At 39.9% G+C, this 18,923-nt stretch overlaps 2 protein-coding genes across 3 annotated transcripts; one reads left to right on the top strand and one right to left on the bottom strand.

Annotated features, from left to right (window-relative positions):
• Positions 1-1,233: 1,233 nt before the first annotated feature.
• LOC131468005 (transmembrane prolyl 4-hydroxylase-like) lies at positions 1,234-18,143 on the bottom strand. The gene is made up of 9 exons (XM_058641824.1): positions 17,422-18,143; positions 15,842-15,923; positions 9,901-10,097; positions 9,227-9,317; positions 7,038-7,200; positions 6,740-6,925; positions 4,842-4,932; positions 4,518-4,641; positions 1,234-3,378 (listed from the first exon to the last, which is right to left on the bottom strand). The coding sequence occupies exons 1-9, from the start codon at positions 17,779-17,781 to the stop codon at positions 3,164-3,166; spliced, it is 1,509 nt and encodes a 502-aa protein (XP_058497807.1). The 5' UTR covers positions 17,782-18,143; the 3' UTR covers positions 1,234-3,163.
• On the top strand, positions 12,194-15,834 carry LOC131468006 (secreted frizzled-related protein 5). 2 transcript variants are annotated; one of them, XM_058641825.1, is made up of 5 exons: positions 12,194-12,350; positions 12,876-13,496; positions 14,138-14,313; positions 14,397-14,483; positions 15,087-15,834. In XM_058641825.1, the coding sequence occupies exons 2-5, from the start codon at positions 12,937-12,939 to the stop codon at positions 15,410-15,412; spliced, it is 1,149 nt and encodes a 382-aa protein (XP_058497808.1). In that variant the 5' UTR covers positions 12,194-12,350; positions 12,876-12,936; the 3' UTR covers positions 15,413-15,834. The 2 variants fall into 2 exon arrangements, with proteins under 2 accessions (XP_058497808.1, XP_058497809.1); XM_058641826.1 differs by lacking the exon at positions 12,194-12,350 and having other exon boundaries at positions 12,424-13,496.
• Positions 18,144-18,923: the final 780 nt, after the last annotated feature.

The following is an 18,923-nucleotide window of genomic DNA, read 5'->3' as shown; positions in this document are numbered from 1 at the left end:
GTGGAAAAATGCTTCAGCAAATGTGAGGTAACTGATAAAGTTCCTCTGTTGCTGCTGCACGGAGCAGCCACACTTTGACTTTGAGTTGTCTCCTGTTGCTGACACACAGAAACAAACTTAAGGGGTTCAATGTTTACAAAAAGCAGTGTTTTCCCTTACTTCACAGTTCCTCCTCATCGTGAGCGGGCTCGTCATAGCACGGCTGCGCGAAACTGCCGTGATGTCGTTTTATACACAAGACAAACACACCGGATCCTCTCGTCAGCCACCAAACACAGGAGCGTCCGATTCTTGTGTCGGACGTCGTCTCATAAGCAAAAAACAACCGTTTTGTGCAGCAGTACGATGACCCCGCCCACACGGATGAGGTACTGTGGAGTAATGGAAAACAACGTGGCTGATACCAGACAAGCCGAGTAGAACCCAGTAGTGCTTGAACTGTATAATGGAAAAGTGCCATCAGATGAAGCTTTTTATAAAACCGGGTTTTAACTTTGTGACTCTAGTCTTTTCCTATTTTATTCCACTCTGTGTTGTATTTGCTTTTTAAAAAAAATAATAATAAAAAAAAAAGTATTTTCCTGTTAATGTGAAGCACTTTAAGCTGGAATCCCTGTATTAAAAGTGCTATAGAAATAAAGTTTGTAATTATTATCATTATTATATGTACTTAAGGCAAAGGGACTTACTTTATGGAGGCTGCCATCTTGCTCCACTGTGTTTCTAAAGCAGCCTGAATGGTCAAACCAGTAGTGACAGCTTAATACGCAAACAAAGGAGACAGACATCCTTTCTGGTATGTGTAGGCCACCGTAGTTCCGTGAGGCAGCTGGGGGAGGGAGAGCAGAGGAGTGCTCCGTTTGTTACAATCTGCAGTCTCACCCTTAGATGTCACTAATTCTCACACATTGGGCCTGAATACTTCTGGATATTTACAGTTTTGAGTGGCATGCTGGTGGTTTAGAGTCCACCCAGAATACGCCGTCACCAGTATTTCAGTTACACTGAAAATGGGCACTTACCGGATTATCTGTGTTGGGACCTGGAGCTATAAAAAACAGGATGCCAAAAAAGAACAGTTGTAATTGAAACCACAATTAGATCAAGTCTGAGCCAGCTCATGTTTAACAGGTCAGAGCGGCTGGAGCGCAGCGGTGTTTGATTTTGGGCGACATCTAGTGGACGCTGTCCACACCAACAGCAGGCTTACATGAACGACCCCACAGACACAGACACTGATAATAAAACACTTTATACATTTCATATCATAGAACACAAATAGTGACAAATTCAGTGCAACATCAAGCCATAATAAATACTCCTTGCCTTCATTTCAAGATCACCAAATGGTGTAAATAAATAATAAATAATAAATTACAATAAATACTTTCAGACAATTAAATATGAGTGACACGTGAGGATCAGAAGTACAGAAGATTGAAATAGAAAATAACTCATTTTGAAATACACCTGAGGGACTGGCCTCCCACAGCCAGCGTGACTGACAGATCATCATTTAAGTCCAGTTTAGAAAAAGTCCTGTATTTATGCTAAACAACATTTCATAATAAAAGCTCAAGAACCGGAAACAACAGAACAAACAGAGAACAAGCTTTAACTCTCCAACAGTAAATACCACTGACATGACAGATGTCTGAAGTGAAATGAAAGGGCAGGTAAGCAAGCTTATCTTTTACATAACTGCAATCTCTGTCCCCAAAATCACATTCAAGCATCCACAGATATGTTATTCTGAAGTCATACGTTTAAGGCTCAATTCACTGTAATAGAGAATTCATATATATCTACAACTACTGCATTTTCTATAAAGTAAGAAGAGGCCAATGCATCGATAACATTTGTATTAAAAATGTTCCCAAATGTGAACGACTGATGTTTGACGTTGTTTTTTGGTGTTATTGATCAACAAATCCATAATAATGAATGGCAACAGTGTGGGGTTCAATTGGGTTTGCTTTCACACTGCTGCACTTAAGTGAAACGAACTGAACCTTAAGAATAACATATTATTATTAAAGGAGAATGACGTCTATTTCTTCATCCTTTTTGTCTCCTGAACTGCCGCTTCTTCTATGCATGTCACATATTTTTATGCAATGTTGGTGTCGTTTTTTAACTGCTCTACTGTGCGGGCGAATCCTGCTAATTTGTTTAAAAACATTGTTGTTTATTTTAAGTCGGGAACCGGAACTTTCTGAGCAAACAAACTAAGGTCCGATTAAGAAGGAGCTGGTGTGAATGCAGCCTAAGAGTTCACTGAACACTTCAAATCCACAGAGATTGAGCAATATATCACAGAACCAGACAGACTGAATATCTGATCCTTAAAATAACCCAGGCTGCTTTTCACCGGCGTGGAAACAGCCAGGGCGGACATTATTCCAACATTGTGCACTTTCTGATGAACTTTTCCCTCATTCTACTCCAGAGAATGCTCAGATATCACAATAAAAGCATGTCAAATAAACAAGATATTGAAGTTAATTAGCAATGGGGTCTGTAACAACACTGAGGCTGGTATCCAGATTCACAGCTTACAGTTGAGAAAAAAACGTGACTTACGATCGTGACTCTACTTTGTGCAATAGAATAAAATGTCACACCCTTTCACACCAATAACACGCTTTCAATGCAAGTTACTTTCCCCTAAAATGCCAACCTCGAAGCTGTGAATGTGGATGCAATCTTCACTGTCATGGATTGTGTTTTATAGCAGTCCTCTGGGTCTTTGGTGATCCAGTAAAATGTTCTCCCATGATCCAGTTCCACCGTGGACGTGGGACAAAAGACAATATTACGTCACAAGGACTAAGACAGACTCTATGGACATGAGGATGTGGTAAATATGACCTAAAGGCAAGAAATATTGTCAGAAAGTCAAATGAGAGGAGCTCAGGACATAGATCTGTCATCCAAAATGTGAGTATTTTCACAACCTGTGGATGAAACTATCTGTTGAATGATCCTGCCTACTGTAGCTTTAATAAATGAGAATTTCTTAAGCAGAGGCTTCCGCAAAATAAAATACAATACCAAATTTACTGAAAGTAGAAAATCCTATTTTATCTTGTGCAATTTTAATTTATAAAACATCTTTCAGGCCTCACCAGCTTCATACATACAGGACAGGATAGCCTATAGACTATAGATCCTGGTGGAGGTCACTGTGTGAGAGAGGTTGGTAATGCTCCTCCATAACCGACTTAGCTTGATGCCTCTGAGCAACAAGTCTCTGGTAGCGTGCCTGTATCTGATGGTCTGGGTCCACATTGACCCAGCTGTTGGCCGCCCACTTTACCCCACGCCTGACCGGGCAGTCGCCGTGCAGGGAATATTCATCCAGCTCACCTATCCAACCTGGGGGAGGCACGGGAGAAGGTTAACAGATGAATCCACTGTGTTGTTGCTACCAACAAAGACAGGGAAAACGAAGTAACAACAAGTATAACAAGTTTTAAAGTATAATAAGTATTAAAGTAGTTTGATAATGTTTTTTAATAAAGTTTTTGTTTTTGTTCGTGGACAGAATATGACATTCAAGAACAACATCATTTACAGGTTTGGTAAACACTGATTTTCTGAGTTTACGGACCTCGGTACTCGATTACTTACTGAGAAAATAATTGACAGATAAATTAATTATGAATCCTTAGATGCAACCCTATAGAAAGATATAAAGGCAGACAGTAAAAACTTAACAAAGTCAATTTCCCTGAGTCCATCACCTGTGTGCAAACTGACCTTTCACCCCTAATTTCAGATGCTCCTCTCCCACAAGTGATTTCTTTGGGTACTGGTGGACCAGTTTATCGTATGTACAAAGAGACCGTGACAATGACTGTAACATTATGGCCCTTTTCCACTATGGTCCCGGCTCACCTCGCCTCGGCACGACACGGCACGGTTTAGGTTGCTTTTCCACTACAAAATAGTACCTACTCAACGTGGGCGGAGTCATCACTGCACAGCTGCATTAAACTACCGTGACTTTCAGCACTTCCTCCGTGACCGGATCACTAAACTGTGGCAGGGTTTGTCTGTGCTGTCTCTAAACACACCAGACTCCTCTGTTAAATATTGAGATTTTAGACATTTCCGTGATAATTGTTGGAGATGAACCCACGTTTTTAGGATTGTTAAGTCTTTTTAACTTTATCTACAGTTTGGCATTGTTCGGCTCGATTCTTGTGTTGGACGTCTCTTCCTGTGACGGCACTCACCGTACAGAGGGGTACAGGGGGACAGGGCAAGGGGTGAGATGGGACTGAGCCTTAGTTTGGAAACTAACAATTATTTTATTTGAACATTAGAACATTTTCTTGATTAACTGATATGCTATTTTGTCCATAAAATGCAAAGAATGGTAAAAAGAGTTTTTCCCAAAACTCAAAATGGACCTCTTCAAACGTCTTGTTTTGTAGTTGATATTTCGCTTACTATCATGGAGGAGACTCAGGACTGTTGAGCCATTATCAACAAGCAAATTGAATCCTTACCTCTTCCATCAGACAGGTGGTTGTACCAGAGAAGTGCTGTCCCAGGAGAAGGTTTTATTCTCACGTTCCCCCTGCCACACGTCTCCTGTGTGTCGGTCAGGTCAACTCCATCCTGGACCAATGCCTAAGACGGGCAAAACATCTGTCAACACTTTGTGTCTGATCATTTTGTTCTGGCACACGTTGATCACTGAGGTGTCAGATTCCTTGTCATGAGTCATCAGTGGCTTAATCTTATCAGCAGCATTCAGGTCATGTCGCGTTGTCATCATTTCACAGAGGCAGTGTTACGAACAGGTCTGTGGGTTGTAAACACACACTCACCTGCTCGTCATAGGTACGATTGTCTGCCACAGGGAAGGTTGTCTCTCCACCTTCCTCTGCAGAGCTGAGGTAGAACAACACAGTAAGATACCTGGAAAACAAATCCAGAATCGATCATTATGGGTTTTATCATGACCGATTTTTATGCCCATATATTTATCCAATTTCCTTTTTTTCCTCCATCTGATAAAATACAACAGTGTAATTATCAAATAATACAAATGAACTGCTTAACTTGCATACCCAGTTATTGGACAACACTAATGGTCTCTCTACACTTTTTTGTCTGCACGCTAGTGGAATTATATGCAGTATTTTTGATAAAAAATAATGTATAAACTAAATATGAAATACATTAAATGGGTAATAAAAAAAACCTGAACTTTTGGGATGAACAAATAATGCTTTTTTGTGACTTAGTAACACATACAAAAAAAGCATAATTTGTATTCAATATCGTCCACATTAGTGTCTACCTCTCCTAGAAACTGACAGCAAAATTTTTGAAATAATATAGAGAAATATCCCAAACAGATTAAACTATCAGTTATTCAATTTATCTAATGACTAATTTCTTGATTTGTGATTGTGTCCCCATTATTCAGTTAATATAACTAGGGCTTTATTTTTTATTTATTTCCAATTAGTCACAACAAATTAAAAGAAAGAATAAAACACAAAGTTGTATTAATTATCACGAGTTGAAGGTTACATCTGTCATATACTCTGTACTCTGACATCTCACATAAACCATTCCATAGATTAAATATGTTACAACTCAATTATTAATGTGCTCCAACCCACAGAAAACAACCATCATGTGTTGCTTAACTGCTTCCATGTCCATCACCATTAAGTCAACGAGCGTATGTTCTCCACTGTGGAACATTAAAGTACCATCTGCACCGCAGAGATGTCTAGACTGTTCAGTTTTAACCACTCAGCTAAAGTAGCACAGGCCCTACGTTAGCTTAGCTCATCAGCACAGCACCTCTTACCACAGACTGGTGCAAGAGAACAGAGATAACAGGAGAATAACGTCAACATTCACCTGATTTCATTGGTTTATTATTCATTTTTTATATCATTTATTTATTATGATGCATCTACACCTACATTTCGCATCGGCATTGTTTTTATAATTAATTATAATATAACCAATTATATTGTCTAATGCAAGCCCTGCACTGAAAATTCATGGTTATGAAAAAAGGTAATATTATATCCAGCTTAATGACCACTTATCTTGTTGCCGTTTCTTCATGGAGAACTATTATTATGAAATTGTGTATTGTTACATGCTATGTGCTCATCTTTGTATCTCTTTTTGTTGGAGTCTTGTCAGCCCTTATGGGATGGGCACTGTTGAGAGCACAACACTTAATAAACAAACAAATCAACCACTCAATCCAATCAGCCATTTAGACCTGATGGAACCGGATGGAACTGGTCAGACCAGGTTTGGATAAATATTATGTGTTTGTTCAGACTGGATGGGTTGGCTGGGTACGTGTGTAGCACCTTATACTATATTTTTTATTTCAAATCTATGTGTATTTTGAGGGTCATCTATGATTCTATATTGCAAGTGTCTCTACATAAAAAGAAAATTAGCCGTAACCTTGATAACGGTTATGTATCAAGAACAGGGTAACACAAACTTTAGAGCAGCTAGACTGCAAAAATGTATTATTATACATGGTCATGATAAATAGAATTTAATAGAAATTATTACAAGAAAAAAGAAGGTGAAAAATACATGTCAGCATGTTATAAGTCATGTGATAGGACAGAGTATGCATCTAAGCCATGGTGGCTGCACAGGACTCAGTGGCTGCCCCAGCTGAGCTCACTGTGAGATGATTCAACATGTTTGTGAGTATCTGAAGAGTTCATACCTGCAGGAGACCTCTGTGAGCGCAGACGTGTTTCCCGCCAGGCGTGTGTGCGCGCAGCTCGTCTCTAAATGAGAATGGCTGCTGTCATGGTGGGCGTCACTGAAGTCTCCCTGTTCATAGCGAATCACCTGCAGAGGCTCACTCAGTTCCACCAATGTAGAGGGCAAACGTGTCAGAGTGATCACTCTGGGAAAAAAAGAAAAAAGTTAATGACAGATAAACATAATATCATCAAATATGAGTGAAAGAAAAAATAAGGGCATGTTATGTGTGTGTGTGTGTGTGTGGGTATGTTTACCTGTTCCTGAGTGTTTGCAGTACGTGGTGAGATCCTGATCCTTGGTAAAGCCACGTGTGTTTGCTTCTCTGTTTGAAGTGACTCTGGAGTTTCCCACTTCGTTGCTGTCCCGGGCCTTGTGACACATCATAAACATGCCTAAAGTCCTCCAAGGTCAGAAAACCTGTCGGGCACACATAAACACACACAAAAATCCAATATAAGAATATTACATACCATCATATCATCATAATAATAACAATAATAATAATAATAATAATAGCAACTACACACAGAGCTGGAGTCAGTGAGGTTGTGTTTTGGCTAAAGTCCTGGTATAGTATGGTTCAGTTTGGTGCATCACTCAATTATTTGTGTTTTATTTGTCAAGACACCAAAATAATTAATCCCACTACTAAACTACTAAGCTGTAAGGCTGCAATGATTATTTATTTATATATACTATTTGTATTATCGATTAAACAGCTTGAAAGTTTTTTTAATAATAAAAATAAATTCTCCTTCTAAAAGTGTGAATATTTTCAGGCTTCTTTGCTCCATATAACAAAAGGTTTGGAAAACACTGATCAACATTTTTTTTTAACATTTTCTGCCAAAACAAGCAATCGATTAATCGAGAAAATAATCCACAGATGACCGCCGCCTTTCCCCTTATGCCAGCTGGGGTCTCCAGCTCCCTGTGACCCTCATGTGGAGGATAAAGCTGTAGACAATGAATGAATGAATAAACGACAGATTAATCAACTATGAAAATAACCGTTAGTTGCAGCCCTACTAAGCTCAACAACACATGACACATGTTAAAATGCCATTGTTGCACATGATATTTCGGATTTTTGGATGTAATTGAATTTTTTTCTCAGTGTTTTAGACCAGTATCACATATTATTGATAAAAGTATCAAACTGGCTCATCCCTACAATGAAACCCTGTGACTCATGATTATTGCTGTACTGAATTGTTAGACAATGTAGTGGCCGGTAAGTTATGACAGCTCCCATCTTTGTTTTCCACCATTCCTTTCCTCTTTATTAAAATCCCCAATTACTCTCAGTTGAATGACCGTTTGGCCCCCAACTGCAACAATAGCTATGGGGTGCCAGTGAAGAGGTGACTGGGGAGGAGGGGGTTCATTAACAACAGAGTGTGTGTGTGAGTGTGTGAGTGTGTGTGTGTGTGTGTGTGTGTGTGTGTGTGGGTGTGTGGGTGGGTGGGGGGTCGGGGCGAAAGTTTGGAGAATAATCAGCCTGTAATGAGTTGTGATGAGGCACATCCGGACTGGGATGTGTACAACAAAACTCTTCCAGCCTGGTCACTCACAAAGACTTTCACAGCCACCAATCAGCCGCTCAAGAACACATGTACGCCTAATATTCACACATAGGATAGAAGGTGGTCGGCCCAACAGATAATTGTTGACATATCTGATTCTAACAGACTCACGAATGACTGAATGGACTGAAAAAACTGAACCGATCAAGTGGGGTGGCCTTTTGCAAGTTTCTTGGATTTCCTTGTATATATACACAGTCATTTGCAAAGGTCACAGGTCACCACCAGCTTTGTTTCTTCTGTCAAATTCTGTGATCGTTTGGATCAGAATCATGTGACTGAGTTTAACTCATACAGTGTGTATATGTAATGCTCAAACCTGGTGTAATAGACCTTTGTCACAGCAGATATTTGTCAACGTTAAAGAGTAGGACAAAAAGATTTTTACCAGGAACATTAATTTAAGGTTCCACTCCAGGCTTAAGAGAGCCAGGGTCATGCTATTGTTCAAGTGTAGGTCACACTTATGATGCTTTTCCACGACCAAGTTCCAGCACGGCTTGACAAAGCACAGTGCAACTCGGAATGTTTCTTTTTGCTTTTTTTTTTAATTTTTTTGAAAGCGATAGACCCTGGTACTTTTTTAGAACCTGCTGTGACAAGGTTCCAAGCGAGCTGACCTGATACTAGGCTACTATACTATAACTTTTCTGCTCATTCCTGAAACCTCCAGAGAATGTCCAGCCTACATTTTCCAGAGAACAACAGTTCAAAGTGTTACACACTGGACCTTTATAGTGAAAAACCTAAATCAGGAATATTTTCTTTCAAGCTGCTGTCAGTCTCTCCAAAAATGGACAGAATCAGGCAGAAGACCCTAAAATACACTGACACTGATGAAACACGTAAACACAGACCTGTTGGACGAACCTCCAGACCAGTGAGTATCTGCCGCAAGTTGTCTGGGCTCAACCAAGTTCCATCCCGAGAACGTGAGTGACTCACAATCTGCAGGAAAGACCAGAGTAGGTTTCTCAAACTCACAGAAAAACAATAAACAAAATACGACGTCACAATGAATCCAGGTTTCTTTGCATGTGCATTTGTTGATAATATCATAACACAATATATTAATTGATTTGGCAGTCCATGGCCAAGTGGAAGGGAAGTGGGATTGTAAACTGTAACTGAAACTGTATTGGACATGATTCTAGTTACCTCAGCCTAAGAGGTTATGTTTTCATTGGTGTGGGTTTATCCGTAAATTTGTATCTGTTAGCAACTTCCTGTCGACATTTTTGACGTATCAATATGATTTTAAGTAGGTGATCGCCCAAGTATGTTTCCATTCAATTTGTTATGTGCATGCAGGATCAGACACTCCACCCTGAGACTAAGTTTCACCAGGATCCGATCCAGATTACGGATTAGGCAGCAATTTAATGTGAAGTCTCGTTCAACAAGTTCTTATCTTAACAGAGCAGGATGAATTATGTCATGCTTATGTAAGATGGTAATAGCTATAAGTAGATAAAGTTCTCTATGTGCTCTCTGAGTGCTCTTGTTCACCATTTGTTTTTGTTTTTATTACCTCCTGCTTCTGCAGTAGCCCGTCCTGGTTCAGGTCCAACAGACTGAAAACCTCCTCTGTGCTGATAGAAAGTAACGGCTGGTTTGAGTCCTCTCTTCCCGGGCTGGGTGATGGAGTCTGGCTCTCCATCAGACCCTTGAGTTGAGCGAGTTGCACCACAACGCGACACTCCTCCTCTGACAGGAAGCCAGGGATCTCTGGTGAACATTGATGAAAGACAACAGTGGTGAATATAGAACTGTGAGATGTGTGATGTGTATATGTTTTAAATAACATGCATTTGATTTGGCGTACAAATGATTATCATATGGGTCCTAAGGGGTTTTTCTAAACCGGATAACAGGGGTGCTGCACAATCTTACTTTTCTCATACGCCCTCTAACCAAAATACCGACTGAGCATTGGATGCTATTCATTGCTACTTTGCAAAGGAGTTTGGTCTGATGCACAACATTAGTTTTTCCCATTTTAAGTTATATGGAGTCTCGAGGACAGACTGAAAAATATATAAAATGAGGTGAGGAAAGGTCTATGATCAGAGGATACTGGAAGGGAGAGGCAAAGCTTAATCAACCACAAGCAAAATGAGGCTGAGGGTTTACTAAAAGATTAGCTGAGCCACACATTCCCCCGTTAGGATTACGTAGGCGGATTGGGTAACGTCGACAGCTAATTGATGGAAAAGAAAGGAAAGAAAGAAAGTTGAATCTGTGTAAAGACAAGCGTTTTAGCTCATAAGTAATCTGCGTCCATCCTAATATGCCTAAAAATGTATATCATGTGACCATCCAGGTGCACAGCTCATGCACACACCAGTGTAAACAGGACGTTTGTGTTCAGAGACTATCACTAACAAGAAACGACACAATGAAAAGTTATTTCTTCTATTAAACACCGTTAACTGAAACTGAAAGTAAGTGTTACGGTAACTTTGAGGTAACAGCTCATAGTCAAATCACTGCCTTATTTTTTCCATCCAGACTAAAAGACAGCCCTTGCATTTTCAAACAAAAACAGAGCATTTTTAAAACTTCTCAGTTTTTGGGAGTAGAATCTATAAGATTTTAAATGTAAATATGATTCTGTGAGTACATGTGTAACGGGGTGATACTGCTAGAGTCACTCATGTCTGTGAGGTTATTTGACATTCATTGAAACACTTTCACATGTTAAAAGGTCTTCAAGTGGATTGAAACATCCCCGTCAACAGTGTTGGTTTGATCTGTCTGATTTGGGATTGGATTACTTTTTGATTGCCAATCAAAACCTCTCAAGGTGATGGAACAGATACGTTGATCAGTGGGTGCTAAGTAGGACACTTACATCCAAAAAGGTAGGACAATGAAATCCCTTATTCATTAAATGACTAATATAGGCTGAGCAAAACAAACAAAAATAGTAAAGGGATTTATATCAGCTGGGAAATATATTGATATTATATCTACATGGACTTCACAGATGATCATCAAATGGTGATAAAGTATGACCAGGATGGTTTTTCCTGGTTTTAAAGGCTGTTGCATTGATAATTCACATATTTATTATAATAAATATATTTGTAAAAACACACAAAATATTATAAATTAAATAAATACACCTTTCATGAGTCCAGAGAGTATGCAGCTTTACATCCCACTATACCTGATATACAGCCTAAAAATATCCAGGTATCATCATTATAAGCTCTATCGCCAAAGCCTTACCTTAAAGCGTGACAAAAATATAGATATATATCGATATCGAATTATATAAGAACATTTTTTTTCCCTTGTTGTCCGCAGCCCCAATTACAAGTGTAAAAAGGGAGCTACGGTTCATATCTTGTTGGTAAACTTTATTACCTCTGATTGTTGCAATTAGTAGGTGTTAAAGCACAGGAAGTCTACTAATGTTCCACAGTAAACACAAACTCTATATAATGAGTAGATGCTATTATATTCCACCAGTCCCCAGTGAGTCATTTGTGGTATTGTCTAAAGCCCACATGCCACTAGAGGTTTTAATGAGACGCCGGTCGTCTACCCCAAAGGAAGGTAGAGACAGTGTAGGCCCATGGGATGCAGTAATTGTGGATATCAATTACTGCAAAGTTGAGTCAGAAAACTAGAACATTGTGATAGCCATGTTTAGGAAATTGTTTCTTAAACACATCTATTGACTTATTAAAAGTTAAGGTGTGGTCCCCTCCCGGTGATCCATCAAAGTGTTTTGATCATTACTCCTCTTAATAAATGGCTTCCGGCAGGTTGCCCTCCCTGTTCAGCAGGAGTTTGTCGGACTGTGCTCACTTGGTTAATCCCTATTGTTCAGTCAGGTCTCATTAACCTGGATAACTGATATGAATAAAGGGGACACTCTCACTCTCGTTCCCGCTCTCTCTCCCTTTCTCTTTCTCCCCTGGAAAGGAAGTGACCTGCTTGTTTGAACAGGAATCAGGCCACTGCGACACAGTAAGTCTACATCAATTTTATTTTGGGTCCCGAGTACACGTCACCACACACAAAAAAAACAACGCGTCCTGTCACTTTGAGATGTTTTCTGCATGTTGATTATTTTCTCAATGCAATGGCCTCTCCCTAGGGGCGGCTTAATTGTCTTCTTAATATTATGAGCACCTTCCGTCTCATGACGAGGACATTTTTTCCTTCTTAGCAGCAGGGACGGACATAAAACAACAGTCAGGGAGGAACAGGGCTGTGAATTTTGAGGAGTTCACTACATGGGGGCCAGTCACTTCCTTGGTTCAAGCTGTGGGGTTGGAAATGGCAGAAATCCAGAAGGATCCAAATACCAACTCACCACATTGGTGAACTTGAGCTCTTTCAAACATGCTTAACTCTGCATCTCTAGTGATTCTTCAATGTGCTCCCCCCCACCCCTTCTGCTTCTCCACACCTCCCTTTACCGCCTTTCCTATGCAAATGTAATCACTGCCCACTATAAATACACCTTTTCTGCCATCCGCTTGTCCCCAGCACTGTCACACAGAAACAACAACTCAAAAAACACACTACAGGATTTCCCCTTTTTTCCAGGATGACCTCAGAGCTCTGTCCTCATTTCAGCTCCATTAAGTCTTTCCATTCAGCCTCTGTGCTAATTCTCCTTCTGCTTGCTGGACCTGGAAGCACATTGGGCCCCGGTGCTCACAGAGTGAGGGCAGGGCTTGAGGGACGAGCTAGAGCTGAGGGGAGGATAAGAGCTGGGGTGAAAGACCAGAGCCGGGACAAGGCAATTACTGAGGGCAACACTGAAACTGGATTTGGAAATACTCATGTTTCTGGAGGAGCAGGAGAAGATGGCGAGGTGTGGCAGGACCCTGGTATTACTACTGGATTCAGGTCTGTGCTTTCTGTAGGAGACGGTGGCCTGTGGGAGCCCCGCAGTTCCTCTCGCTGTGTGCCCGTCCCGCCTGGCATGGCCTTGTGCCAAAACATTGGTTATGACTCTATGAGGATGCCCAACCTGCTGGGCCATGACTCTCCAGCCGAGGCTGTACATCAGAGTGCCAGCTGGCTGCCACTGCTAGCTAGAGAGTGCCACCCTGACGCTCGCATCTTTCTCTGCTCTCTCTTTGCACCCATCTGTCTAGACAGGTAAGTTTGCTTATACTGGCTTATACTATTTCCCTGTTAACATAATTGTCAAACCTTGTAAGTCAAAATTAGACGTTTTTTTTGGTTGTTGTTGTTTGGTTGTTGTAGCGGAAAGAGAACAATATTAAGTCCGATACATTCCAAAATCATATGTATAAAGTGTAAAATAAAAATCAGTAACATCATTTTAGCTGAGTCATGTTTTGGGCTCAAACTGCGTGAAATGGATAGCACAAATATTCAGTCAACTGCTTTGTAGTTTATAAAGTCTGTGTCAGACCCTGATGCTGTTAGACTACACAAGAAGCACTGCTCCCAGTAGACCACATGTAACATGTTACACTGTCTTGTCACATAATATCTCAAGTGACATCCTGGCATCTGATTACTATTTTATAATAGTCAATATCCTCTATATTGTACATGTGAAAAAGCATGTATTTATTACCTTTAACTTTAGCGTCTTTGCTGCTCTGACAGAGTAAATTTCTCACCATTGTGTGAATACTAAAGGATTATCTTGTCTTCTGAGAAAAAGCAACCAAATGTCATTGCTTGTCCTCCGTCACTTCATTATTGATTCAAATCCCTTTCCTCTATCCGGCGCTGACCCTATTTCCTCTCCATCTCCTCTCGGTCAGGTTTATATCACCCTGCAGGAGTTTGTGTGAATCTGTACGGGACAGCTGTGCGCCAATCATGAGTTGCTATGGCTACCCCTGGCCAGAAATACTGCGCTGTGACCAGTATCCTGCAGATCATCTCATGTGCATCTCCTCCATCACCAACGCCACTGTGAACACGGGTGGGCACAGAGGTGAGACACTGACATCACGCATGCACATGATGCGGCTGACTTCATTTATACAATAGACTGAATAAGTGGTTTGAATATTTCAGTGCCTGTGGCGAGCTGCCGTGACTGTGAACTGGAGGTGGCCTCCTCTTCTAAAGATACACTGGAGACTTTTTGTAGGAGTGATTTTGGTAAGTATCAGCATTCCTCCACCTCATTTCATAACATATGTTCCTAATTTATTTCTTACAGAAGATAGTAGACAAAAGGCCACTGCTCCACAAATAGGTCGTATTAAATCAAATATATCTTACTGTCCCCACAGGGACATTTTTTACCGTGCAAAAGTGCTACAGCAGCTGTAGCACAAGACACAGTATGACACAGTAAGGGTAACAAATGGCCTACAAAGGACATATAATTCACAGAATATAAATTACACAGAATAAAAAAGATGAATTAATATTGCACCTGCCCTTAGGCAACCATTAGTTGTGATGTTTTAGCAATGCTATAATGACCATATAAGATCATTTCTCAACTTATTTATTAAAATACAACAGGAAACTATGTAACAATTTAATTTTGCTTCAATGTAATTTCACTAAGAACAAATCTTTTCTGAATAAAGACATTTTGCACATATAAACATATATAACTACTAATTTGCAGTAGCACATATAAACATATATAACTACTAATTTAGAGTAATCACATGTGCCAGTCAAACTGCAGAACCTTCCAAAAAAGATGACATCAATCATGCCTTGTCTGTGTCTCTGCTCTCTTTCCAGTTGTGAAACTGCGTCTAAAGCGTCTCAAGAACAGTCCAGCGAGTCTGTCTCAGTACTCGCTGGCTGCCAAACTGCAGGTCCTGAAGCACGGACCTCTGGTAGGAGGGAGGATACGCTCCCAAATTGAGCTGTGGCTAGAGAGGGATGCCACGTGTGTGAGGAACATGACACGGCACCACTCTCAGGGCGGTACCTTCCTAGTGACAGGTACAGTGCAAGGGGAGAGGCTGGTGGCCAACAAGGCTTATGTCTGGCAGAAACGGGACAAGAAACTGATGGGAGCTGTGCGCAAATGGAAACATCACCGGTGCAGGAGTTATGATTAGGTGTTTATTCCTACACATTTTTTAAAAAACTGAATTGTGAAACCAGCATTGAGCAGCTGTGGTTAAGAGATGCATAGATTTAGAAAAATAGAATGTAACCCTAAGCCAATAACTGTAAATAATATTTGGAGTAATCTTTTCACAAAGGAGCTTAAGTACACTGTAGGGCTGCAACATTTAATTGATTTACTGATTATTAACCGATTACAAGTTAATCGTCAACTATTTTGACAATCAATCTGATTTCTGGGTTTTTGTTATGTTTTTTTTCTTCGAAAATGTACATAAAGTATCTGTGAATTTTAAGTAAATATTGCTGGTCTATATTTGTATGACTTTGAGAGGAATTAAATGGAGCGAAATGAAGACTGAAGAAAAGCCGTTTATATATAAACAGCAGATCGTACCCAGAGACGACACTGTACTCACCAAATAGAAGCGGTTTCAAGCTTAGCGTCACCATTGCATGTGTTCTGCCCGGCACCAAGGAAACGTGCTGAACATGTCCCACCTGCAGATGCACAGGAGACGTTATCAATACTTTCACCACACAAGGATTTAGTAATGAAGTATTTACCATGTTTACATGGTACAGATACTAGGGCTGGGCTATATATGAAGATATCAGTATCATGTTGGCCACACGGGGGAATAAAACCTTTCTGTGTAAAGTGTGCGTGTTCTCCCCGTGTGTGTGGATCCGTTTTCCTCCCGGGGTGCATGTGAATGTGAATGGTAGTTCATCTCTATATGTTGGCCCTGCAATGGACTGGGACCTGTCCAGTGTTTACCCCGCCCTTTTGACGTATGTCAGCTGGTAAACTGCCATGCAAACAGCCCCTTCTGATTACTTTAATGGTAATATTCAAGATTCAAGATTTTTATTTGTCACATGTGGATGTACAAGTACACCCCCAGTGAGATGACTTTGCAACATGCCCCACTGTGCAACTGTGCAGAAATAAAATAAAAATAAAAATAAATTCCAGATAAAAATAAATTCCAGTTTTACAAAATAAGTAGCTATATTATATTATTTACATAAGCTACAAAGTACACAAGAAAACATATAAAAATGCAGTAAAATGCAATAAAATAAGAATAAAATTACAGAATGGAATGTACAGCAATGATCGAAATAACAATGATCTGTGGAGTATTCCCATCTTTGTATAGCTTGATTTTATTAACACTATCAATAACTTGATTGATGTGAATGTTGCATTATTGAGGTAATCCCTTTGTCTCCTGGTCCCCAGAGTGCTCCCTGCTGACACTAATCCTCCATGCAATATTCTTTCACTGATTTATTTATTTATTTAAACCAGAGGTCTCAGACTCTAAGCCTCTCAATCATTTTAATGTGGCCTGCCTCTTAAATGTCTGCTTTTGACACTTAAAATTTTAATTTGCATCATTATTCTGTTTATCATTATGATTATTGTGAACTACATATATATTTCCATATCAAAACAAACACTTTTATTTTGAAATTGTGCAAAAATATTGTTGTTGTTGCTATGACATGATGGAATATTGTGACATAAAAGCCCCTGGGTCATATGTGATTGAGACTCTTGAGAATGAGACTCTGCTAATTCATGGATCACCCTATTGATACTTGGTAACACATTGCACTGCAGTTTTAACCACTGAGTAAAAACAGCATATACCAAAATCAGACCAAAAGTAAAATTACGACTCATGGTGTAAACATAAAAACACAAGACAATGGATAAAACGTGGAACACACGTTGATGGTTGGTTGAGTAATTGGTTCATTAAAGCCCTATAATGAATAAAGGGAGGAGAATAATTATAAAATGTGAACTGATAATAAAGTGTGCAAATATTCAAATAAATGAGTATTTGTATACAAATATACTGTAATAGTGGAATAATACATAATACTATAAGTGGAAGCAGTATACGTGGTTGATACTTTGTTGTTACTGCATTCTCGTATTTAATTGGCCAACCTGTAAAAGAAATGATGCCAATTTTCTTACCCGTATTCCCTCAATACGAGACAGACTGAAAGTTTGACTGTGCTCCTCCACATGTAGCTGCCTGGCAGCTGGAGCAGAGGGACGGGGCAGAGAGCTGCCACCCTGGCTCACTGCTGCTGACGAGGCCGTGTCTCCGCTCACCAGATCCCCGGCACCGTTATTGTAGTGCACGTAGAGCAGCAGGGCGATGACATTCAGGATATACACATGGAAGAAGACCATGACCACGACGAAATAAGCCCGAGAGCAGACACTACTCCTCTGGATGTTGAGTCGAGTGGAGCGACGAGTGGAAGATGCTTTCTTGCCGCTGACGAGCGGTTCTTCCTGCTCCATTACATTTTCTTCAGTGTCTTCCATTTTATCTCACTAAAACAACTGTAAATAAACCGAAGCGTAAACCTGGAAACGCCTGTCAATTACTATGTAACGTCAATATCTATCACTTTACGACTGCCTGATAACGTTAGCCAAAAATTAAGCTAGCCAAGGGACAAACATCCCTGCGAAAGTCTGGTCTTTTCTACAAACGCCGTCGCTGTCATTCATGTTTTTAGGCAAATAAGTAAAACAGCTATGAACGGGAAAATGGTGCAAGCCGCCAGTCGTTTTCTTAAATTAATAAATGTGACATCGTTGCCTGAGACTCATAAGCTCCTATTAGCTAGCTGGGCTGTGGAGCGCTGCCCCTGACAACCTCCCTAACAACAAGCCTGACGCCAACAGCTAACGACTGCAGAGGAAGTGCTGTTTTCAGGTTCAGCAAACCCTCAGCGCCCTCTGGCGGTCCACGCCAAGGAAAGCTTTTTCTCCTGTCCCTCAGTTCCTTCAATCATTTGTGTATATATATATATATATATATATATATATATATATATATACATCTATATATATATATATAGATGTATATGTATATGTATAGTATATATCTAGTATATATCTATCTATATCTATATCTATATATGTATATATATATATATATATATATATAATTTATACCAAAAGACAGGCAATTGAACTATTTGTTCATACAAACATAACAACATAATTAGCTAGAGAAGACTCCAAACCTAGATAGAAGGTCTACACATCATGTTCCATCAAATATCCATTCAGTTTATTGATTTTGCACATCCCTTTGAACCCATTTAATAATGAACATGATTTCAGATCATTATGGAGGTTGTCCTGTGAGTGTAATACAGTGATATTTGTTATTTGTTTTCCTCTTTAACTGGTTTTATGTATAATTGCTGTGTCTCTTTTTGAAGGTTAGAGACTGTTTTGAAAAGACAGTCATTACTGTGAATTCTAAGTAGACCATGTGCATAAAATAATGTGCTGACCTAAACTGGGTGTTTTAGTTTGTACATAATAATCTGTTGTGAGGAAATATGCAGTTCTGCTGATTGGTGACAGTTGTTCCTGGGTTCAGTGGGTCGGGGTTATGTGCTGGCAGCGAAGGCCACGTGATGAAGATATTTATAGATGACGAGATGTAA

The sequence above is a fragment of the Solea solea genome, chromosome 11, assembly GCF_958295425.1.
Source record: "Solea solea chromosome 11, fSolSol10.1, whole genome shotgun sequence".
NCBI classification, from domain to species: Eukaryota; Metazoa; Chordata; class Actinopteri; order Pleuronectiformes; family Soleidae; genus Solea; species Solea solea.
The sequence above is the reverse complement of the archived record's forward strand: the minus strand, read 5'-3'. Positions and strand labels throughout refer to the sequence as shown.

Excerpts from the sequence above, each read along its gene's own strand:
- LOC131468005 (XM_058641824.1), bottom strand. The coding sequence starts at position 17,781 with ATGGAAGACACTGAAGAAAATGTAATGGAGCAGGAAGAACCGCTCGTC. Across the intron at positions 15,924-17,421 it reads CTCGTATTGAGGGAATACGG|GTGGGACATGTTCAGCACGT; the intron begins GTAAGAAAATTG and ends GTGCATCTGCAG. Across the intron at positions 3,379-4,517 it reads CCACCTGTCTGATGGAAGAG|GTTGGATAGGTGAGCTGGAT; the intron begins GTAAGGATTCAA and ends TGCCTCCCCCAG.
- LOC131468006 (XM_058641825.1), top strand. The coding sequence starts at position 12,937 with ATGACCTCAGAGCTCTGTCCTCATTTCAGCTCCATTAAGTCTTTCCAT. Across the intron at positions 13,497-14,137 it reads GCACCCATCTGTCTAGACAG|GTTTATATCACCCTGCAGGA; the intron begins GTAAGTTTGCTT and ends CCTCTCGGTCAG. Across the intron at positions 14,484-15,086 it reads TTTTTGTAGGAGTGATTTTG|TTGTGAAACTGCGTCTAAAG; the intron begins GTAAGTATCAGC and ends CTCTCTTTCCAG.